Source organism: Paramormyrops kingsleyae, chromosome 10 (genome assembly GCF_048594095.1).
Source record: "Paramormyrops kingsleyae isolate MSU_618 chromosome 10, PKINGS_0.4, whole genome shotgun sequence".
Lineage (NCBI taxonomy): Eukaryota > Metazoa > Chordata > Actinopteri > Osteoglossiformes > Mormyridae > Paramormyrops > Paramormyrops kingsleyae.
Window position 1 is genome coordinate 21,176,573 of NC_132806.1, and position 19,861 is coordinate 21,196,433.

Sequence of the window (19,861 nt, forward strand, 5' to 3'; positions counted from 1 at the left end):
ATTAAGAGGATATTAGGATGTTTAAGGAACACCAGGCATTCGGTAGGACACAAGAGCTGCTGACTTTACCTGGGGTCTGTAGAACTTCTTTAGAAGATCTCATCATGTGAGAAGCCTCTGAGGCTTCCAGGGTATCTCCCTCCTTTGGTGAGTTCTTCCTGTCAAGTGTCTTTGGCTGTTGCGATTAGCAGTCATGTGGCGTAGCATCCATTTGGCTGTTCCGCTGTTTTCTTGCTTGGGGTGACCGTATTGGCTCAACATCTACAGTTTATTTTCATTTTTGTTAATATGCAACCTCCACGAAAAGGCCATTGACGGTACAAGCTTTTTCGCTGGGTTTGGTTTTAAGGGAGAACGACTATCTACAGTCTAACCTCGGGCGGGGGGCCTGGCAGATAGAGGACTTCTTGATGACAGGGTGAGATATCTGGAGAGTTGTGCTCTGGCGACGGAGGGCAGATGACTTGGTTCCTCCGCCAGTCTGTTCTGCTGACCTCCGCTGAGGACATCCTGTCTGCAGACTGTGCTGAAAGCACGAGGCACCCCCTGCAGCTCCACTGCCACCTGTAACCATCTCTCTCCTTCTCTTTCTCTTTTCCTGCACCCATATGAAGGAAGTGGAGGTAAGTCAACATTGTGTCATAAGTAGCATGAGTAGATATGTGCATTTTTATATAATGGGGATATTTCTGTGTTCTGGATGGAATATACAAGGGCCGGTGCCATCAGTTACTGGTATGATTCACCTGCCACTTCATCCCACAGCTTAGGGGTGCGTATAGACCTGAAATGATCCTTTATTTGGTTTTAGATGTTACATTTTTCTAGGCTAAAATCTGATCCTTCAATCGCCCTGTCAGGTGTTGCCGTTCTGTTGTAATTCACCCCAGTTGCTTTTACTGATGTAATAATATTACTGATAACAACGATGATAATCATAATAACAAAAACGGAGGATCTCCCCTGCCTCATGCCCCTGTGCATTCTGGGTAGGCTTCAGGCTCACCGTGATCCTCCATTAGATACACGGGTAAGAGAAGTGGATGAAATAATATTTGTTTGTACGTCTACTGCCACTTTCAGTTAGGTAAGAGGAACAGGAAGTTGATGGATGAATGAATGACCTGCTCTCTGAACCTAATGACTTTTGCTGGCATTTCAGGCTTGATGAGTGCATTATTATTATCATAATCTAATCTAATTTAATTATGTGGGAAAACACATAGAAGAGTGAAACGTTTGACTGGGAGCAGAGTGTGTGGCTAATTTGTTAACAGTCTTCCGCATGTGTACTTAGCGCGTTGGGCAGCCTGATTAGAATGCGCGTGCCTAATGCATTGTAGAATCTGCAGTGCCATATGATCGAGAATGATGAAGATTTTTATTGGTGTATTGGTTTATTACAAGAGACAACAGCAGACGGAATAGTTACACTATACAGAGTAAACACACAGCTTAAGGTCTACAACACATGATGCGTGCAATATAAATGTAATGCAGAGTTAGATGCGTAATACAGGACAGTTAACACAATACAGGATGGATTTCTAGCAGAAAAAAACTACATACCTAAAATGTGCAATAAGTACACTGAATATGAAATTAAGTGCAGAATAGTATCTCTGTCAATGCAGACATGGGCTTTGACCATGCAAATGATATAGCATATGGACATTACAGGAAAATTGGTTTAGGGCATTTAACTAATCATGAATGGGAGGGGTGGAGCAATGCTGTATCCAAATGCAAGCCTGGCAGTGCTAGTCGTCCTGCAGCCCCTTCTGCGGTAATATCACGGTCTGGTGTGGGTGTGCGGTCAGCATATTGGCACATTTTGCTGGGTATATCAGTCATCCTGATGTCATTTAGCACCATGCATTTCCGCAAGTGACCACAGGAGACTTTTAAGTCAATTTCCCCAAGGAAATAAAAAAAGAGGAAAAAAATCAATAGGGAAAACTGAAAATGATTTCCAGACGGTGTGTAAGGACATCCATGGAGGGACACTCGCGGGGAATGATATGCCTGTCAATGTGTGGCCTCTGTGTTAGAGTCTGGCTGTGATGTGTACAGTCGCCTGCCCCATTAGACTGACCCCCACCAGGTTGCATCAGTAGCCTATCACGGGAGGGAGGTTGTACTCCCCTGCAAGGAGATCAACTGACTTCTCCCCCACCGTGTGCGTTGCCGATCCCATTACTCCCCTCCACAGTGGGGGCTTACTGATATCTGTGATGGGAAATGAAACAAGTGGCTTTTCTGAGGCTTCGGGGGCGGCTGTCCATGTGCTCCGTCAGATATCAGATCTCCACCGGTCCATCTTCGAACCCCAGCGGCCCCCTCTGTTTTTCCCGCTTTTACGTATGTGCTTTTTTTTTTGTAGAATAGATGTTAAAAAATGGTTTGTCTCGGGAGCAATTTGCTCGATGATTTCTTCCCGGGAAAACATATGACGGACTGGTGAGGTCAGGGCTTGTGATGCCGGTGCATCGTGACGGCTGATATGTAACTTGACTACGGTAATAGCGGTTCTCTGCCAGTAGCTGGAATATAAATGATTGCTGGATTGCGATGGTAGCTAAACCACTGGGGCAACTGGGGTGTAAGAGGGGTCTAGAGGGCATGTGGTAAGTGGTCAGTGGTACAAAAAGCCAGAGTGGCTGCTTCACTTGTCCAAGATGTTTACACCTAAGCCCTTCTGAACTTCTGAACAGAGCATAGTGAACAGAGAGCTGTTTTAATTTAATTAAAACAGTATTCAGTATTTAATTTAGTGAAATATCTAATAAGTATTTGAATACTTGTATCTGTCTTGCTTGTGGTTGTTGGTGCACTTAGTGTGCAGTCTGAGAGTCACATAATTTCAACCCCTCCATGTGTCTCGTACGTATGGTGGATTCGACAATAAAGACTCATCCTACCGTACTCTGTACATATGATCTCCAGTATCTGTCTCCGTTTCATAGGTATGTGCTGCATGCTTAAATGTTGTTGTCATAAGCTTAGCTGATTTTTTCCGGTGTGTTTGTGATTCATAGCCAGCCTGTATCCAGCCTAGGTATCTGAAATGAACTTTAAAAGGGCCCATTTGCCGTTCTGCCTGTGCAGGCCTGGAACGTCCAGGAATGGATTTCATAGGATGCCTTTGTCTTCACAAAAGTTCACTGTGACCTCAGCATTTTAGCCCCCCTCCTGTGACACTTCCGCATTTAGAAAGATATTTTGATGGCGCCACTGTGTAATATTTATCAATCTCACTCTATTTTTTAAGTTTCTGTGTCTTAGTGTAGATGATTTTCATATATAAACCAATACATTATGCATCGGCAAAGCGACCAGCTATTTCTTTGTTCTTGCATTTGTGGGAGGAAAGGCTTTTTTCGTTGTTTACTTTTGGTTGTCTGTAGATAGTCTTCACTGTTCTTCATACATGTGTGTGCATGTGCGTATCTCATCCTCGGCGTGTACCCGTGGATATGGACGCTTGGATAATTGTCCTTATCTGACTTGCTATGCGCCACATGCAGCCTTTACCCAGCAGGCCTTGCAGAGGCTATTATCATTCCAGTGCTCCGCTTCCTTTGGCTGCCGAAAGCCTGCAGAGCTGACTGCCATCCCGGCGCCTTCAAAGTGTCTCAGTCTTTGCCCATAGCCAGGAACAAAGCCGCATCGCTCGGCCCACACCCCCAGGGGGCGCCTTGGCTTCCCTCGCTCACAGACGGAACAGAGGCCCTGCCCCATCCTGGCTTTTGCTCATCATACATTCTTCATCTTCTATTGTGTTGTGGCGGACGCCAGGCCCACGGCGGCAGGCTGAAGGTGACGTTCTCAGACGTGTGCGGATATCAGAGCCAAAAGAAACATTAGAGAGCCCTGCTGTTGTCACTTATGTTTTTCATGCATTGTTTAGTGCTTTGAGGAGCTCGCTATAGCACCAGTGCTATCAGATTGTCATCTATTGGAAGAACATGTTTTGGACACCAAAGTGATAATTTTTATTTCAGGCAGTAACTGTAGTTCTCTGTGTGTAACTACCTATTGGTGCCAGGTAGATCTGGACCAATGATCTCATCTCTTCCGTGTTTGAACTGGAAGCTGACAGGTAGCCATTGGCTATGTGAGATGCATCAAGAACCATCTGGGTCTTTCCCTGCAACAAACAACGGCCTGAGCCTCCCAAAATGGAGGGAATTCTGGATTGCTCTTTATAGGAGAATCTCTGGAGTTTCTTGTGTTGGTGACGTATGTGTCTGTATCCAGGGAAACTCTGGGTTTCTCTGCATAATGGAACTCTAGGGCTTTATGTTACTCCTGACTACCCTGGGAGCTCCATCGGCTTCTTCTTTATTCCTCAACATGAGGTTTTAAAACATCATAGAGACACATAGAAAAGTACCTTTGGTGTTCTCTGAGTGGTCTCTGGCAGGAGTCTGCGGCATTCCCACATTGGCCACTGATACCCACACGAACAAGAGCCTCTTTAACTGAAATATTGTACTAAAGGATAAATCATTTCGGTGAGGCACAAAAAGGATTTGAAAGTTAGTAAGAAAAATCTGAATAAATCTTTGGTCAACCTGGGCAGGACAGTGCCAGAGGAGTGTCAGAATGAGCTTTGGTGTCTGTCGGTCGGTGTTGGGGAGGAGAGTTGTTCCAGTGAAGAATAACGATGGAAGACTTTGCAATGCCAGTGTCCTCCGTCTTCCGTCATTGACTGAGCACAATAACCTTCTCTTTTTAACTCTAGGACAGGCGATTAATCTTAGCTAACAAACTACGGGTGTCCAGGTTTTCTAGCTTTCTTCAGAAGAATATCTACAATGGTCCTGAAAGAGAAGCCTACATACACGTAGTCTGAATGTCTTACTACTTACATTCTGTGAAAACATTTGTCTTAGGATCCTAATTTCCTATTATCTGTATTGGAATGGCTGGGTTTTGTTATTAGTATTGGTTTTAACAGATTGCAGTAACATCATAGATAATGCTTGCAGTCCAGACTGTAATAAGATCTTAGATAATAGTCATACTCCGGCAATATAATATAGGGCAGCAGAATTTCAGCCTGCAGAAACATATCAGGTAATAGTGACACTCTAGGTAAAATAATATTGTAGATCAGTGTTAACCTCCCTAGACTATAGCCATGCTCCGTGCTAAAACTTCTTTTCATATAACACACTATGTATTCACCATAATTGTCTTTATAGTAATCACAATAAAGCACCACAAGAGCAATAATAGACCAACAATAGCTGTATAAATAAAGCTGTTGCATAGACTGAAACAGAGTTGTGCTTTTTGGCTGTACAATTATGTCAAATGGATATCATTACAGTTGTTTGCAAACAGTGATACCACAGTATGGCAACGTTACTCCAGACTTGAAGCATATGGGTGCCTGATTGGTCTACATTAGTGTTTCTCAATTCTGATCCTTGTTTTTGGGCTGCCTGAGCTCTTAATTAGGCTTGATTGGGTTGTTGATTGAAAGAATTGCTTAGATTTTTATTGTTATAGTTTTGAATTGAAGACAATTGTGAGCAAATGTGTTTTTTTCCCAATCGTGTTAACATTATTTGCAGCAGAGTATGCTATATGTCTGAAGAGACCTACAGTATGTGATGCTTCTAGACCAGCGTTTCCCAATTACAGTAGATCCTCAGGGATCCACAATCGCTCCATGTTTTTGCTCCCTCCCATGTTTTTGCTCCCTCCCAGCTCCTGCAAAAAAATTTGCACTGTCTGTGGGTCCCCGAGGTTCGGATTGGGAAGCACTCTTCTAAAGAACTCAAAATGAGTGCTTCAGTGTGAGAAGTATCTTCTGTCAGGATGGCGAACAGAATACACCTACGATGTACCGGGACCGCCCTCAACGAATTTCAAGACTCAAGAAGGGAGCATAGAAACACGAATCTTTATTTACAGAACAGATGCATAAACACCTGCAGTTTTTCCGTGCGAAAAAGAAAGAGGGTTGCTCAGGCAAGGGCAGAGATTTCAGTATGGACCGTAAGGACATGTCCCTACCGATATTGCTGGAGTACCATGTGTGTTTGGGGGGGGGGGGGGGGGGGCTGTGCGGGTCTGATTTGATAACTACCAATACTGAAACCAAACCTGTTCCCTTTGTGCACAGGCATACATTTCTGGTCTGTGGATTAACAGGTAAAATGAAACGCACTGCTAGCCTGAAAGCGCTAACGCGGTCAGCTAGTGCTCCATCCCCAGCTTACTATTGGCCAGAACTCCTCCTTACATACTGTAGTTATTAATTATTTTCAGTTAATCAAAAATGAAGAATGACTCATGACTTAGACCCCAAACAAATAAGTATTGGCCAGTTTAATTAAAATAAAATAAACTTGCATTATTGATGGGAGGCATTGTGGGTCACTCATATTCCCTCTTGCAGTCCAAAGTCAGGCTAGTTGGCATTTCTGAATTGCCTGTAGCGTGTGATTGTGTGGGTGTGTGTGTGGGCGTGTGCGTGTGAGTGCCCTGTAATGAACTGGCATAGCATCCAGTGTCTATGCCAACCATGTGCCCTGTGGTGCCCGGGGGAGGCTCCTGGCCCCCCTGTGACCATGACTAAGATAAGCAGTTAGAATATGGATGGGTGTGTTATTAATGATTTAAGTTTTATTAATGTTTTGTAAATTATCAAGTAAGGGGAACTATTTATTGGAGTAAGTCCACCCATACTTTCTTGAATGCCAGATGGACACAAGGGAGCCCAGAAATCGACAGAAAGATCAGTGAAATCTGTGTGAAATCTACGGAAGGGACCTGCCCCCCCCCCCCCCCTACAATGTATTTCTAGCTATGGGCCTGCCTGGGGCCACTGTGAAGGTAGATCCGGCCCGGGGTCTATCCAGGAAGCAAGGAGCACAAGGCATGGAAAAGCCACGCCATTGCAGGGCTCTCACACCATTCACACAGACACACAGTTTGTCACCTCAGATTCACCTTAACGTGTTTAGGGACTGTGGAGGGAAACCGGAGTAGACATAGAGCCCAATGGAGACTCGGCCCCTGACCTCCTGTTAAGCAGCCATGCTATCCACAGCGCCACCATGCTGATTCTGCATCAGATTCGATTAATATCTTAATCAGATCTAAGGAGTTTGGCTTGACAGTGTGCTATGACGATCGGGGCTGGAAAACACCGGTATATGTACAGAGCTAATGAATTTGACGCAACAGAAATTGATGACCGTATTTTTTAATTGCAGCAGTTAATAGGTGACACTGAAATGGAGAGCAAGTAGAGGCCTGATTAATGAACGTCTGGCTTGATAGTTGGTCCCAGGTGTGTCATCAGGGTAGATGTGACCACCGAAGCAGGGTGCTTCTGGGTAGCGTAGCTGGGACACGCAGAGTACGGACGCAGTCAGGGTCTGCAGACCGTGAAGGAATGAAAGGGACAGACGAGGAAACCTGCACTGGGAAAAGAGTCCCCACTGCGGGTCTAGAAGGAGCATGTTTAATTAGCACTTGGGCGCACACTGCACAGATGTGAAGGTGGGCGCTCCCCCACAGCCCAGCGCTTACATCACTGCGGATCATGTCAACAGTTTCAAATAGACTCTTTTGCCCTTGCTTTTGAAAGCTCAGCACATTGAAACTGATGTGTACTACTCCTACCTTTCGGCTCTATCTGCTGGTGAAAAGCCAAAAAAAAATTATGTATATATGCGTATATATTTTAAAATCACAATAGCTAGTCTACAAAACCATGTCCTTATTATGTTTTCAGTAATTAATTAATAGTGACAAGTACCATATTTCTCTCCTGTATCGGTGGGGGAAAAAAAAATCAATGAAGCTCCTGAACGTCATTGGTTGGTGGTTCTGTCTTTGTTTCGCAAACAGCTAATCAGAGTCTGCCCTGAGCTGTAGAGGTCGCCAAGGGTACCCAGTTGGTCTCACCATGAATCAGGCAGGCTGAAAGATTAACATTCTTATTAACAAATGTTTCCATGGGAGTAAAATGTAGAACGTAATACTACTGTTGTAATTCTGTTAATTAAATTTCCACAAAGGAGAAAAAAGCAGGTTTTTGGGCTACAGTGAAGTACAATTGTTTTTTTAGCAAATTTCAGGAGCCAGGGTTTTCGAGTGTATCCGAGCACTACAGTTTTAAATAAGGTACTGCTGTCAGCGTTAATCTGGCTGGACTCTAATGTTTATACAATGTGTGTCTCATTGTTTGTTACTCAAGGATAACTATAATCTACCATTCCTTGGACTCCAGAATGACAGGCTCATTTCCTGCTGTTGCTCTTGCATATCAGACCCATTCCAGAGCTTAGACTGAATGCCCTTATCCTCCTATAACACACAGATTATTTTTTTTCTCTGCCTCTCCAGTAATTCTGAGATGTGTGCCTGGCCTCTTTCATGAGTAACTTCTGTAGCAGTGGTATTTGAAACACCCCATAGGGTCAAAGCGCCAAAAATGTGTGTAGGTTGTGCATTTAATCTTTGCCCACCATATCGCAAAGAATTTGCCTCGATATGTCCTGTTAACAGGAAGGGCATTAAATATGGATGTCTTTTAGATAAAATGTTCTTAGGGTACTATAGTCTGAAGACATGCAGTAAGGCTAATGGGTGTTCAAGTAAGGTGAAATCTTGTGAGGCTAATCGTCACGGCAACCTGCATGTGGTGACAAAACATACGGTTTCCTGCACCATGGCACTGCATATATGCATAAAGTACATGGACTGAGTGCAGGACATCGACAACAATGAAACACAATGTAAAAGTACAATGATGGAATTCAGAACAATCATGGATGTGGCAGAGGACATAAGTGGATTCAAGATTGAAAGATTCAAGCTTTTTATTTGTCTCATGCACAGGTGTACAGTAGAATGGCAGTGAAATGTGATTTTGGCAAAACCACTTCATCACTGTGCATTGACATATATAAACTATAAGGGAAAAAGTTACAATGATAAGATGCAGAATAAAAAATGCAGTGTAAGAGTGAGTGTGTAAAAAAAACAACTACATAAATAAATAAATATCAGAGATAAATAATGTTGGTTCCTAAATTGTCCATAGAGTATGATTGTGTGTGTATGTGTGTGCAACTGCAATCAGCTGGCGTCCCTTCCAGGCCATGTAAATTTGCAGTTTAAGAGTTGCGTACTTGTGTGTAAAACAAACACATTTTAAAATGAAATGATAAACTACTTCGCCGGTTAAATCTTTTAAGTACTTGACCATTCATTCAGAGTGTATACATCTGGCTGTTAGGGCTCTCATATCAGAAAATTCAATGAATATTAACCTTTTTGGAGGTTTCTACAAGCCGTAGAATATTACTGCACAAGTAGCAATCACTTTGTGCTGTTTTAATAATTATAACGGCCAAAAACCATTTGGCGTAAATTCCTTCTCCTGGGTTTCCAGCATAATGGACAATAATATTTTAAAATGTAATGTGTTGCGTTTTAATTAACCTTTATTAACTGCCGCTTTGAGGTAAAATATTTGGAGGTGAATAAAATCAGGATACGCTCTCGCACCGTTATGTTGGTTCAGAACATATGGATTATCCCCGCCCCCCCCTCCCCCACGCTTGAAATCTGTCTGTCGTCTCCTCTCTGGTTTTGCAGTGTACAAGCCTCCCCCTCCATGCTTTCAGGATGGATGATTCTCCCCCTTTTTGTGCTTTTCGGGATACATGCCTTTGAGTCGGATTCCCCGCTGCATGCGACACGGGAGCTAATTAAATCTGAGCAGAATCGGTGATTCCCAGCCTTTTGTTACTGGATTACAATACATTTTGCCTCATTACTTATAGCTTACTCGTAAAAAAAAAGGAACCCAGGCAAGGCAACTAACAATCGTTTAACTTAAGCACGGGCTTACATGCTCAATTAGCGGCACGCTGTGCCACACGGCTGATTGAATGGTCCAAACTGAAGGCCACGTCCGTACAAAACGCTTCCAGGTAATGAGTCAGTGTCGTCCAATTGGACAAAACCCACATCTGTGACATGGAGATAATCTGTGCTATGAAGCCACTGGATCCAGATTTTTTTTTCTTTCTAAGGCCGCCAGCAGTCCTATCTGAACGGCCTGCTCTGATCGCTCAGAGTTTGGGGCTGGCTGGCTGGCTGGCGGGGGGGTGGGGTGTTTTTCAAGGGAATTCTTATGATTCTCTGCCTTTTGCATCAGATGTGTCCAGCGAATAGTTGGAATGTGTGCCACGGTACAGGCTGCCCAGTGTTTGGGCTACTCCGCTTTTTCCCTGAGTCACTGGCCTTTTGGATGGCGGATTGAAATAGACTGGGTTTGGAAGCCTCATTTTCTGCTCACTCTCCCCCTCTCCCTTTCTTTTCTTTCTCACTCTACTTCCTTGCTCTCCTCCTCTTTCTCCACCTGCCAAAACTGCACCCCATCCCCCTGAGTGTATTTTCACCTGACTGCCCCCCACATCATTTCCTTGTTACTCGGGGGATATGGGATTATTTGCGTATATTGAGAACATGTGCACATAGAGACAATTTGTTCCTTGACATTTCAGCGAATAATCAACTTTTTTGATTGGTTTTAAGATTGCACATTATTTTTGTGACTAGTTGTTTACGGACCCATGGCAGTTGTTGCGTCTGTTTTAGGAGCGTGGTGCTGAATTGGTGGCTTTATACTTTTTTGTCTCCTCTTGCAGGATGACTACTTCAGGACATGGAGTCCTGCAAGCAAACCCCTGGACCAAGGTAAGCCAGTAAAGTAATATTTTCAGTCAGCTACTAAACTACCCATTTCTGGAGTGTTGGGGAGGCATCTCTTTATGAGTGCAGAGATACACACCTGGGGGAAAATATTGTGTAACTTAGCAACCCTTTTGCCAGGACAGGGAAATTCACTTGTAGGTGCTTTCGGGTGCTATGGCTGAAAACTGTGTTTGTGATACAAAGGGTAAGTGATTGAAACCGCAGTGTGTATAATACAACAGATAGGTGAAACTCCAATGCAGTAAAAACAATGTGATTTGTGACTGAAACTGCAGTGTGTATGATACAGTGGGTCAGCGACTGAAACTGCAGTGTGTGTGAGACAATGAGTGAGCGACTGAAACTGCAGTGCATGTCATATAGTGGGTGAGTGACTGGTACTGCAGTGTGTGATACAGTAAGTAGGTGACAATGGGCAAGTGAATAAAATGGCAGTGTGTGTGATACAGTGGGTGAGCGACTGTAACTGCAGTGTGTATGATATAGTGGGTAAAACTGACTAAAACTGCAGTGCATGTCATACAGTGGGTGAGTGACCGGTACTGCTGTGTGTGATACAGTAAGTTGATGACTGAGATTCCTGTGAGTGATACAGTGGGTGAGTGACTGGCACTGCAATGTGCGATACAGTAAGTAGGTGACAGTGGGCAAGTGAATAAAATGGCAGTGTGTGTGATACAGTGGGTGAGTGACTGCAACTGCAGTGTGTGTAATATAATGGGTGAGTGACTAAGACTACAGTGTGTGTAATACAGTGGGTGAGTGACTGCAACTGCAGTGTGTGTAATATAATGGGTGAGTGACTAAGACTACAGTGTGTGTAATACAGTGGGTGAGTGACTGCAACTGCAGTGTGTGTAATATAATGGGTGAGCGACTAAGACTTCAGTGTGTCTAATACAATGGGTGAGCGACTGAGACTTCAGTGTGTCTAATACAATGGGTGAGCGACTGAGACTGCAGTGTGTGTAACACAGTAGATATATTAATGACAAGCACAAATAGCTGATTGATTTCTTTTTTGTGCACTACATTAGCTTAGAGAGCACTATTGTTCCCAGGTTCTACTGTTTTTTTTTTTTGCACCGTGACAGTTTTAAAAAGTGCTGTCAGGATGAAAACCTCTGCTCTTTAACGATTAATTATAGAAAGATAAATCATGTCTTTTGTGTACTGATGTTGTTAAGTATTATGTATACTGTAATGAAATATGCATAAAGTACTCAGGAAGAAGTTTCTACCTCCCTAAGGTTTTTCTGTGACACTGCAGCAGAACACAACAATGCAAGCTATGATCTCCTTCTCTGGTAATTGTCACCATGGAGATGTGGTATGTTGAAATCAACCAATGACTGGCAAGGAACTGTTAGAATTGTTACAGTACATAATATGCTATCTATAATCACTGACTGTTCATAAACCACTACATTACCTATAGTGGTGCTCAGTAAGGATACAGAGTTGCATTCTGATTCATGTCCTCTGGCTGGTTGTAAAAGTGCTGAATAGTTCTTAATTTCAATGGCTACACGAAAATATCTAGCTGTAAAATTGGGTACAATTTAAAGTGTCTTTTAATCAAAGAATCAGCAATACATATTGAAAATGTAAATGGAAATGATGTATTGCAGTGTGGAGGGTCAGAGATAACCTTGATGGCACTACTGTGTATCGATTATGGTCGTCCTTGTTTGTTGCTTTCTCCTTGAGCAGAATAAGGTCACTGAGGTTCTGTAGCTCTCCGTTCATGACTGGGTCCAAGGTATTTTTTGTGCCAAGGCTAGAAGTGTTCAGCCAATCTCAAAAGTTTTCTTCTGTTCCATTCACTTCAGATCTCTGGCTAATATGTTTGTGTACAACTCATAGACAGCCAGCATTGATGGGTTCTAAACTCTTAAATCATTAAAAACTGAAACAAACATAACTAAAGACTGATGCTATGTTATTGCCAATAGGGTTGAAAGCCATTGTGATACATTAACATGACAAATAACATTATACAAAAGACCGAATAAAAGGCAACAGAGAGAATAAAAAGAACTAAGGTTAAAATTTGTTAGATTTGTGTAACTGAAAGAAAAAACAATGACTTGCTGTTCCTGTTTGGCACTGAAAAGGAATCTTCAGTCTCCTGTCACGCGATGCTTGGTGTCCCCTGCTTCACGGCCTGCTCTGAATGGGGGAATATTACCTGAGAGCTGATCATTTGGTATTTAGAATGATGTGACTCTTACATAAACATCAAAACAGAACAACTAAATTCAAGTGAATATGGTAAATGTGTTGATTAACAAAATCAGCACATTTTCTGCTTTGTTCCTGCTTTTATTATTTTCTCTAATCAAAAAGGAAATAATTGTGTTATTCTGGCTTTGTGTTTGTTCATCAGATGCTTACAGACCTGGCCATATGCATCCCCAATCCTGAGAGACCTAGGAAATTCATACCTTAATTGGACACGACAGATTGGCAGGACAAGCGGTCACCTCTAAATAAGTATGAGAACAGAAATTGAATAAACCAGATCATTTATTATTTTTCTAGGCTCTAAGTATCTGAATAGTATGCTTGGTTAGTAAGCAGTTAACAACAGATATATTTCTGCTAGCAATTCCTGTTTCACAATACCAAACATCATTGTCATTCCTGAGCTCTGTGGGAACTGTGGTAGTTATGGTGGTACCTGAATGAATCTTCAGCTGAAAGAACAAAAAAAAAAAGAACAAAAAATATTGACTGATGTGGCGAAATGGTTAGAAAAGACATTTTCGACTGCTTTGTTGAATATGTAATCTGTTTAAGAATTCAGCAATGGAGGAAACAGCCTTTTGCATCCTGAGATAGACTTGAGACTCATCATGGCCTTGCATGGAATAACTGGTTATGGAAAATGAATGGATACATATTCTGAACCCTTATGAGTTTTGCAGCTTTTTTGGTAACCTGATAGAATGGTTTATTAGAGTCTAGCAGAGTCCATTAGACTGTATGTCAGAGAATATGACATGCAGTGTCTTTGTACCTGGATGTATGCTAAATTAAATTAATGTGATTTGTTGCACCATGCATCAGGCAGAATGTCAGGTTATTTGTGAGGCTGTGTATTGGTCTAGATGCCAGGCAGTATGTTTGACCATATGTCTGATAGCATTTACATGGAGATGTCAGTACAGTAGCCTGAGTTGCCTGTACTGCCGAGCAGATCGCCACAGACGTCATAGAACGGGGGGAAAAAAACAGAAATTGTGTCCCCTAAGTATTCAGACGGGCTTTGAATGGTGCTTATTTCATGCCAGTGATTATGATTGTACATGCGGTTCCCTTTGTAGTTTTCCCAGCCCCCCCCCCCCACTGTGTCAACATCCATTTTACCTCTCAGATGGCTGAAGGGAAAAGGCAACAGAGCTGCATCACCCAACTTGAGGGGCTCCATTTCTACATATTGATCTGACCTTCTCTGCTGGATCAACAGATCAATGGCCCTTAGGAAGGTGGGACGAGACAGAGGAGGAGGGGGGAGAGACAGAATGAGGAATAGATGGGACTGACAATGAGTTACTCTGTTACCCATTAATTCTCCTATTTGTGTCACTATGTCATCCAGTTATTCCCCATATTCACTGACTGTCACTCATTCTTTCTCTCACCTGTGTTTCTGTCTCTTTTGTTCATCTGACTTTTATTTATTCTATATGAAACTGTCCATGTAATAGTTTCAATTGAGGCTTAATGTTTATTTAAAAAAAAAAAAAAACTGGTATGTTTAGTTGTCATGGACGCGGTTTAGGCGAGCAGGAAAGCAGCCAAGCTGAGCCGGACCGACAGGCAAACGGGGTTTATTGCACACAGACGGGCAGACAGGGGCAGGACCAGGCACTACGTCAGACAACATTAATGACCGATCTGGGAGATAGTGGGAGACGCGGACTAATATGGACAGGATACGGTGAACAGAACAGGCAACAGGTGAATACAATCGGGAATAAACACTGGGTAACGAGGTGGGCGTGGCACACATGAGGATCGGACGGAGCAGGACGTGACATTAGTGAATTATCCAAAGTGAAAAAGTAATTCTTTGGCCACTTTTGTGGCCCAACGTCAGCCTGCCACCTAGAGGAGCAGGATGCCGAACCCGTCAGTTCTAGCTTTCTTTTTAGTTATTATTTGTAACGAGTGGAATTTTAAATGGAAAAAGGTGTCAGTGAGTGAGTGCCGGGAAGTACCAGGTGTGTAATTCCGATTCCAGCGGGATCCCTGCAGCGATCCCTGCTCACATCCCGGGAGCCAGACAGGCAGGCGTTCTGGGCTGTGATCGCTCTGTCCTCTTGGCTGCCGGTACTCCAGCTGATGCCAAACGCAGCGACACGACATGACTGCGATATATCACACATGCTTATGAAGCTCAGGTTCAAATTGTTTGTTTTTTTTTAACTCTTAGAAAGACTCAGTTTTAGACGTGCTCTCTGGATTTTCCTGAATGATCACACAATACATTGCAGCTATTGAGTACCTTATACAAGCTCGTTTTGACATTTTGTGCAGCAACATCCTTTAAGCTGTATTCTGCTGCTACCACCTGCCTATTTCATGTTTCACATTCTGTTCACCTCCTGGTCATTCATTCCTGCTATATTATTGGCTGGAGTCATGATTGAACCCTTTCCCTTTAAATAAAACCAGTAAAATTCTGGAGAATAAAGATTAAAATAACCCTTAAGAAAAGGAATAAAGAATGAAATATTGCTTAAGCGATGCCTTTAACCTGTGCAAATAGGGTAATGATGTAGAGATTTTGCTCGGGTAAAAGTGCAGTATTGCATAATGTAAATACAAGGGAAAATTTACTATTCTATGAAAAATATATTAAGGTTGGTTTTTATGTAATTAGGACAATATGTCATGGAATTCAAATTAGACTGGAAATTAACAGGTTATATGTGTGAATTTCTGATACTTGGATCCTCTCCAAGTGGTTCCATTAATTTTTATGGATATATTCAAATAGCCTTTTTGCTGTAAATGACTAGTTCCCACCTAGAGCCCAAACTGGTAACTTAACCCACATAATGATCATATTCTTCACCACAGTATTTGCTGGTGCAGAAATCTGTCGACGCACAAATGTGGCTGAGCAACAGACATATTGTTGCCTTGCCTTGACTGGGTACATTGAGTATTAAGTTCAGGGCGTTGTTTCCATTGCCTTGAGGCGATTGGCTAGTTGAATACAAGTTTACAGTCCAGCATTCTAAGTATGACCCAGCATCATTTAAAATGACCCTTCACAACTATAGTCCTATAGCCTAAAAATGTAGCTGTGCAGTTTATGGCCCCATGCACAAATGTCTCGTGGTCCAACAATCTAACATTGTAGCCTTACAACATTTAAGCCCCTAGTCTATTGGTCCTGCAAGCCTTCATGTCAAATCACTTTAATAACCCTGATATATGCAGTACTGTGCAAAAGTCTTAGGCTGCCAAAGAAAATTATATTTAAATGATCTTCAATGTTGGTGTTAAACTACGATATCATGCCTGTCAAAGTGTGTTAGCTTAGCCATTTTAAGACCTCTCTGAAGGTCACCCAAGTGTTTGCAGTAACAATCCAATATAACTGTGCTTTGGTGGTTCACCCACTAGTGTGCCCTATTTGGCTAATCAATACCTTATCAAGTTGTTTAACTAATTAAGTTAAGTGAGTTGGAGAGAGGTTTAAGAACCGAAGTTCTAGGCATCCAACAAGATATCAGCAACTTTTTTGGAAAACCAAATAAATTCTTATTACTTCTTATATACTTACTGTTCATTCGCATACCTGTATATGCTAATCGTATATATTTTTTCTAAACAAATATACACTTACTACCCAGATAAATAGCTTTAAACATTTCCTTTTGCACAGTGCTGTACTTTTTTTGGCAGTTTTACACACAGTGTTCAACTCCAGACCATGGATTTTTTCTTTTGCAAGTTTTAACCTCAACAATCTAACAGTCCTCTCGTCGAGCCAAAAATCCTGATCTCCTTTAGTCACACACATATGTGACGTCCTCAAGCCCAACACTTTCACAGTGCTAAAACCTTGCAGGTTAATAGTCTCATGCCTTTGTACTACTCGATAAACCAGTGGTGCACTCAAGTCTGATATGCAATTTTTCTTGAATTCATCATTCGGAAGAGTATCTTAGTATGGTTCTCAGAGTAAAGAAAAATATTTGCCTGATACAAAAGTGTGCTTGAGTGTGGTTTGCAGTGGTGGAATGTAACGAAGTATTTGTACTTCGTTACTGTACTTAAGTAAATTTTTACGTATCTATACTTTACTTAAGTAAAAAAAATAATGCATACTTATACTTTTACTCAAGTAGATTTTTCAGCAATTATCTGTACTTTGTACTCCACTACATTATTAAAATGCGTGTCGTTACATCCTTCCGAATCTTGCATAAAAAATTTTTGGTCGACTGACGTTTTGGCGTTGCTGGCCAGTGCACGTTGAAACAGATCAGAGATCTGATTGGTCAAAGAACTCACGCCGAAAATAGTGAGCGCGCGTTTTGAAACAACACAAGCGGAACTGATGTAAATCGAAGAAAAGGACACCAAATATCAAACATGGACGAAGAGCCAACAACGTCGACTGAGCTTAAGCCTGTGCCCTGCAGCTCTGATTCTGAGAGAAACCCCTGGCCTTATTTAAACAAGTTATTTGAATTTAAAGGTTCAAAGAATGACTCCTGGCGTTTTCAATGTGTCAAGTGCCTACCTCAACGCAAAGAACTGTTGGCGTTTAAAAACTCCCCTTCAAATTTGAAGAAACATATAGAGGTAAGACATGCAATGCTAGTTATTAATATTTAAGTTACTAACTTGCTATGACATGGTGCTATGACTGTTATAGAAAAACGGATGTCAACATAACAAAAATATCACACCAGTATAATATTTGTTTGACGTAAGTTAGTGGTACCCTAACAGGGCAACTTCATTAGCTGGTTATTAGCACAGCAGGGACGATAGCTTGCTAGTACGTTACATTTTTGGAGATGAGCAAACTACTGCTATATCTGTACATTCGTAGTTGGCTAAAATAGATGTTTGTTTTGACTCGATGAAAAAATGTTCAAACTTTTTATACGGCCCCTAGCTTCTTTACCATTCAACACTGGGTATTTAGTTGACATTCGCAAGTAAGCATGCAGTTAAAACTATATCTAGGTTTGATTCGATTGTGAACAATTTTGCACTATAACAGTTGTTTTTCGTCAATATCTTTTTTTTTTTTACTGCTCTTAATAGTATAGTAAAAATAAAATAAATTGTATGTCATAATTGGCTTAGCTTAATTATTATTTAATGAGTAATAATAAGTAAATAACCAGATTTTTACATTGTGTCAGTATTGCAGAGAGCTTGCACAACTCCCCTTTCCAGTACACAATAGAAATTGTTTGTGATTATTACAATTGAACAGCCCAGACATTGAGACAACCGATTGTGTACTTTTACTTAAAAAAATACTTTAAAGTAAATTTAAAAGTATGTACTTAGGACTTTTACTTAAGTAAGATGTTGATATAGTAATTATACTTTTACTTAAGTATATATTTTGCAGGGTAGTTGTACTTTTACTTAAGTACTAAACTTAAGTACTTCCTCCACCACTGGTGGTTTGTAATGTTAGTAAGTCTGTTGGGTCGTGCGGATATGCCCGAGTGTGACCTGCATTTACCTGCTCTATTATAATCCTTTGAAACAAAAACTCCAGGTTACAGGGAAATTTTATTTATTCACTGCACACTGTACTTTTCAGTTCCTTGGGTCAAAGGTGATTGAATTATTCAGGCCATTCTCTGCTGTTGGTTTGCACTGAGGGACAGATGTTTTGGGATTATAAAAAGCAAATAATATGGTGAAGAATGTGGTATCTCTTTCTTTGAGGTTTAAAGAAAAAAAAATCACTTTGCAGTCAACCTACGGCTCCTTTGGTCTCTTCTCTACCTCCCTACTCATGCACGCCTTCTCAGTAACTCTTCATTCTTTTCTTCCCTTTCCTCCTCCTGTGGATAGGCTAATTGAGAGAGAGAGAGAGAGAGAGAGAGAGACAGACAGACAGACAGAAGTAGGGACAGAGAGAGAGAGAGAGCGAGAGAGACCAAGACAGGGAGAGAAAGAGAGAGAGAGAGATTGGGGGGTGGGCGAGCAAGCACAGGCCTTATTTAATATTCAGCTCCACAGCTGTACCCCTGCTTATACAGATATTGGGGAGGGCTTGATCTCTAAAGACGTGAAAAGTCCCAGGTTGCGTGATCAGGCCCAGGATGGCTTCCAGCAGGCACGCCTTACCTTGGCTGTAAGTGTGAAGTGCCGATTAGGTCGAAGAAGCCATTTACCATCTTCTGACAGCAACGGCATCTGGCAGATTCGCCGGATTTTCCCTTCTGACAAGATTAGGCCTCAGTAACGGAGGTGTAGACAGCTAGTTAACTTTGCCATAGAAGTTTTATCTCCGTGGCTGAGCTGGAGTTAATGTGTTCGAATGATAATTTTATGATGATGATCCTAAAATGTACAGTTGTCACTGAGTGCACTGGAATGAGCTAAAAGCATTCATTAGCAAAGACAAAGGCTATATATCTGACCTTTGACCTTTGACCTCCAAACAGCCCTAGCCCTGGATTTCTCTTGTTGAAATCGCTATAAGCTCTTGTATCTGACAGGCATGACAAATCACTTAAAATAGCTGCAACCCAAGTTCCTTCACTGTTCTTCTACTCTGCCTCATGAGGGATGTTGGCTTCTGAGTGCGTGCATATGGATGGAGTTTTTGTGCCTGTGTTCTGAGAACATTTGTATCCAGCACTTTTATTCGTGCAGACTGGGGCTTATGGGTTTGGTCTTTGGGTTAAAGGGGCGGCATGATACAATGTTAACAGAGCTGATTGTCCACTAAGGAATCCAAAGTGCACACACACGCATGCGCACAGGTACAGAAATCCGCCATTTACTATTTCACACCTTCCCCGAAGCACCTGCCAGGAACTGTGCGTTCTTTCAGTATCTCCAGAAACAACTTAACATCTCATGTGGGGACACCTGCACC

General features: G+C 42.0%; 1 protein-coding gene across 4 annotated transcripts in view; it reads left to right on the forward strand.

The window, feature by feature from the left end:
- The window catches only part of spock1 (SPARC (osteonectin), cwcv and kazal like domains proteoglycan 1), a 198,143-nt gene that overhangs the window by 80,950 nt on the left and 97,332 nt on the right, over positions 1 to 19,861 (forward strand). For 3 of the 4 annotated variants that reach the window (XM_023842811.2, XM_023842813.2, XM_072717473.1), the window contains exon 3: positions 10,689 to 10,737. In XM_023842811.2, the coding sequence (XP_023698579.1) occupies positions 10,689 to 10,737 (49 nt within the window). Of the gene's footprint in view, positions 1 to 498; positions 624 to 10,688; positions 10,738 to 19,861 lie in introns of those variants that run through there. The other variant, XM_072717474.1, reaches the window with a different exon arrangement.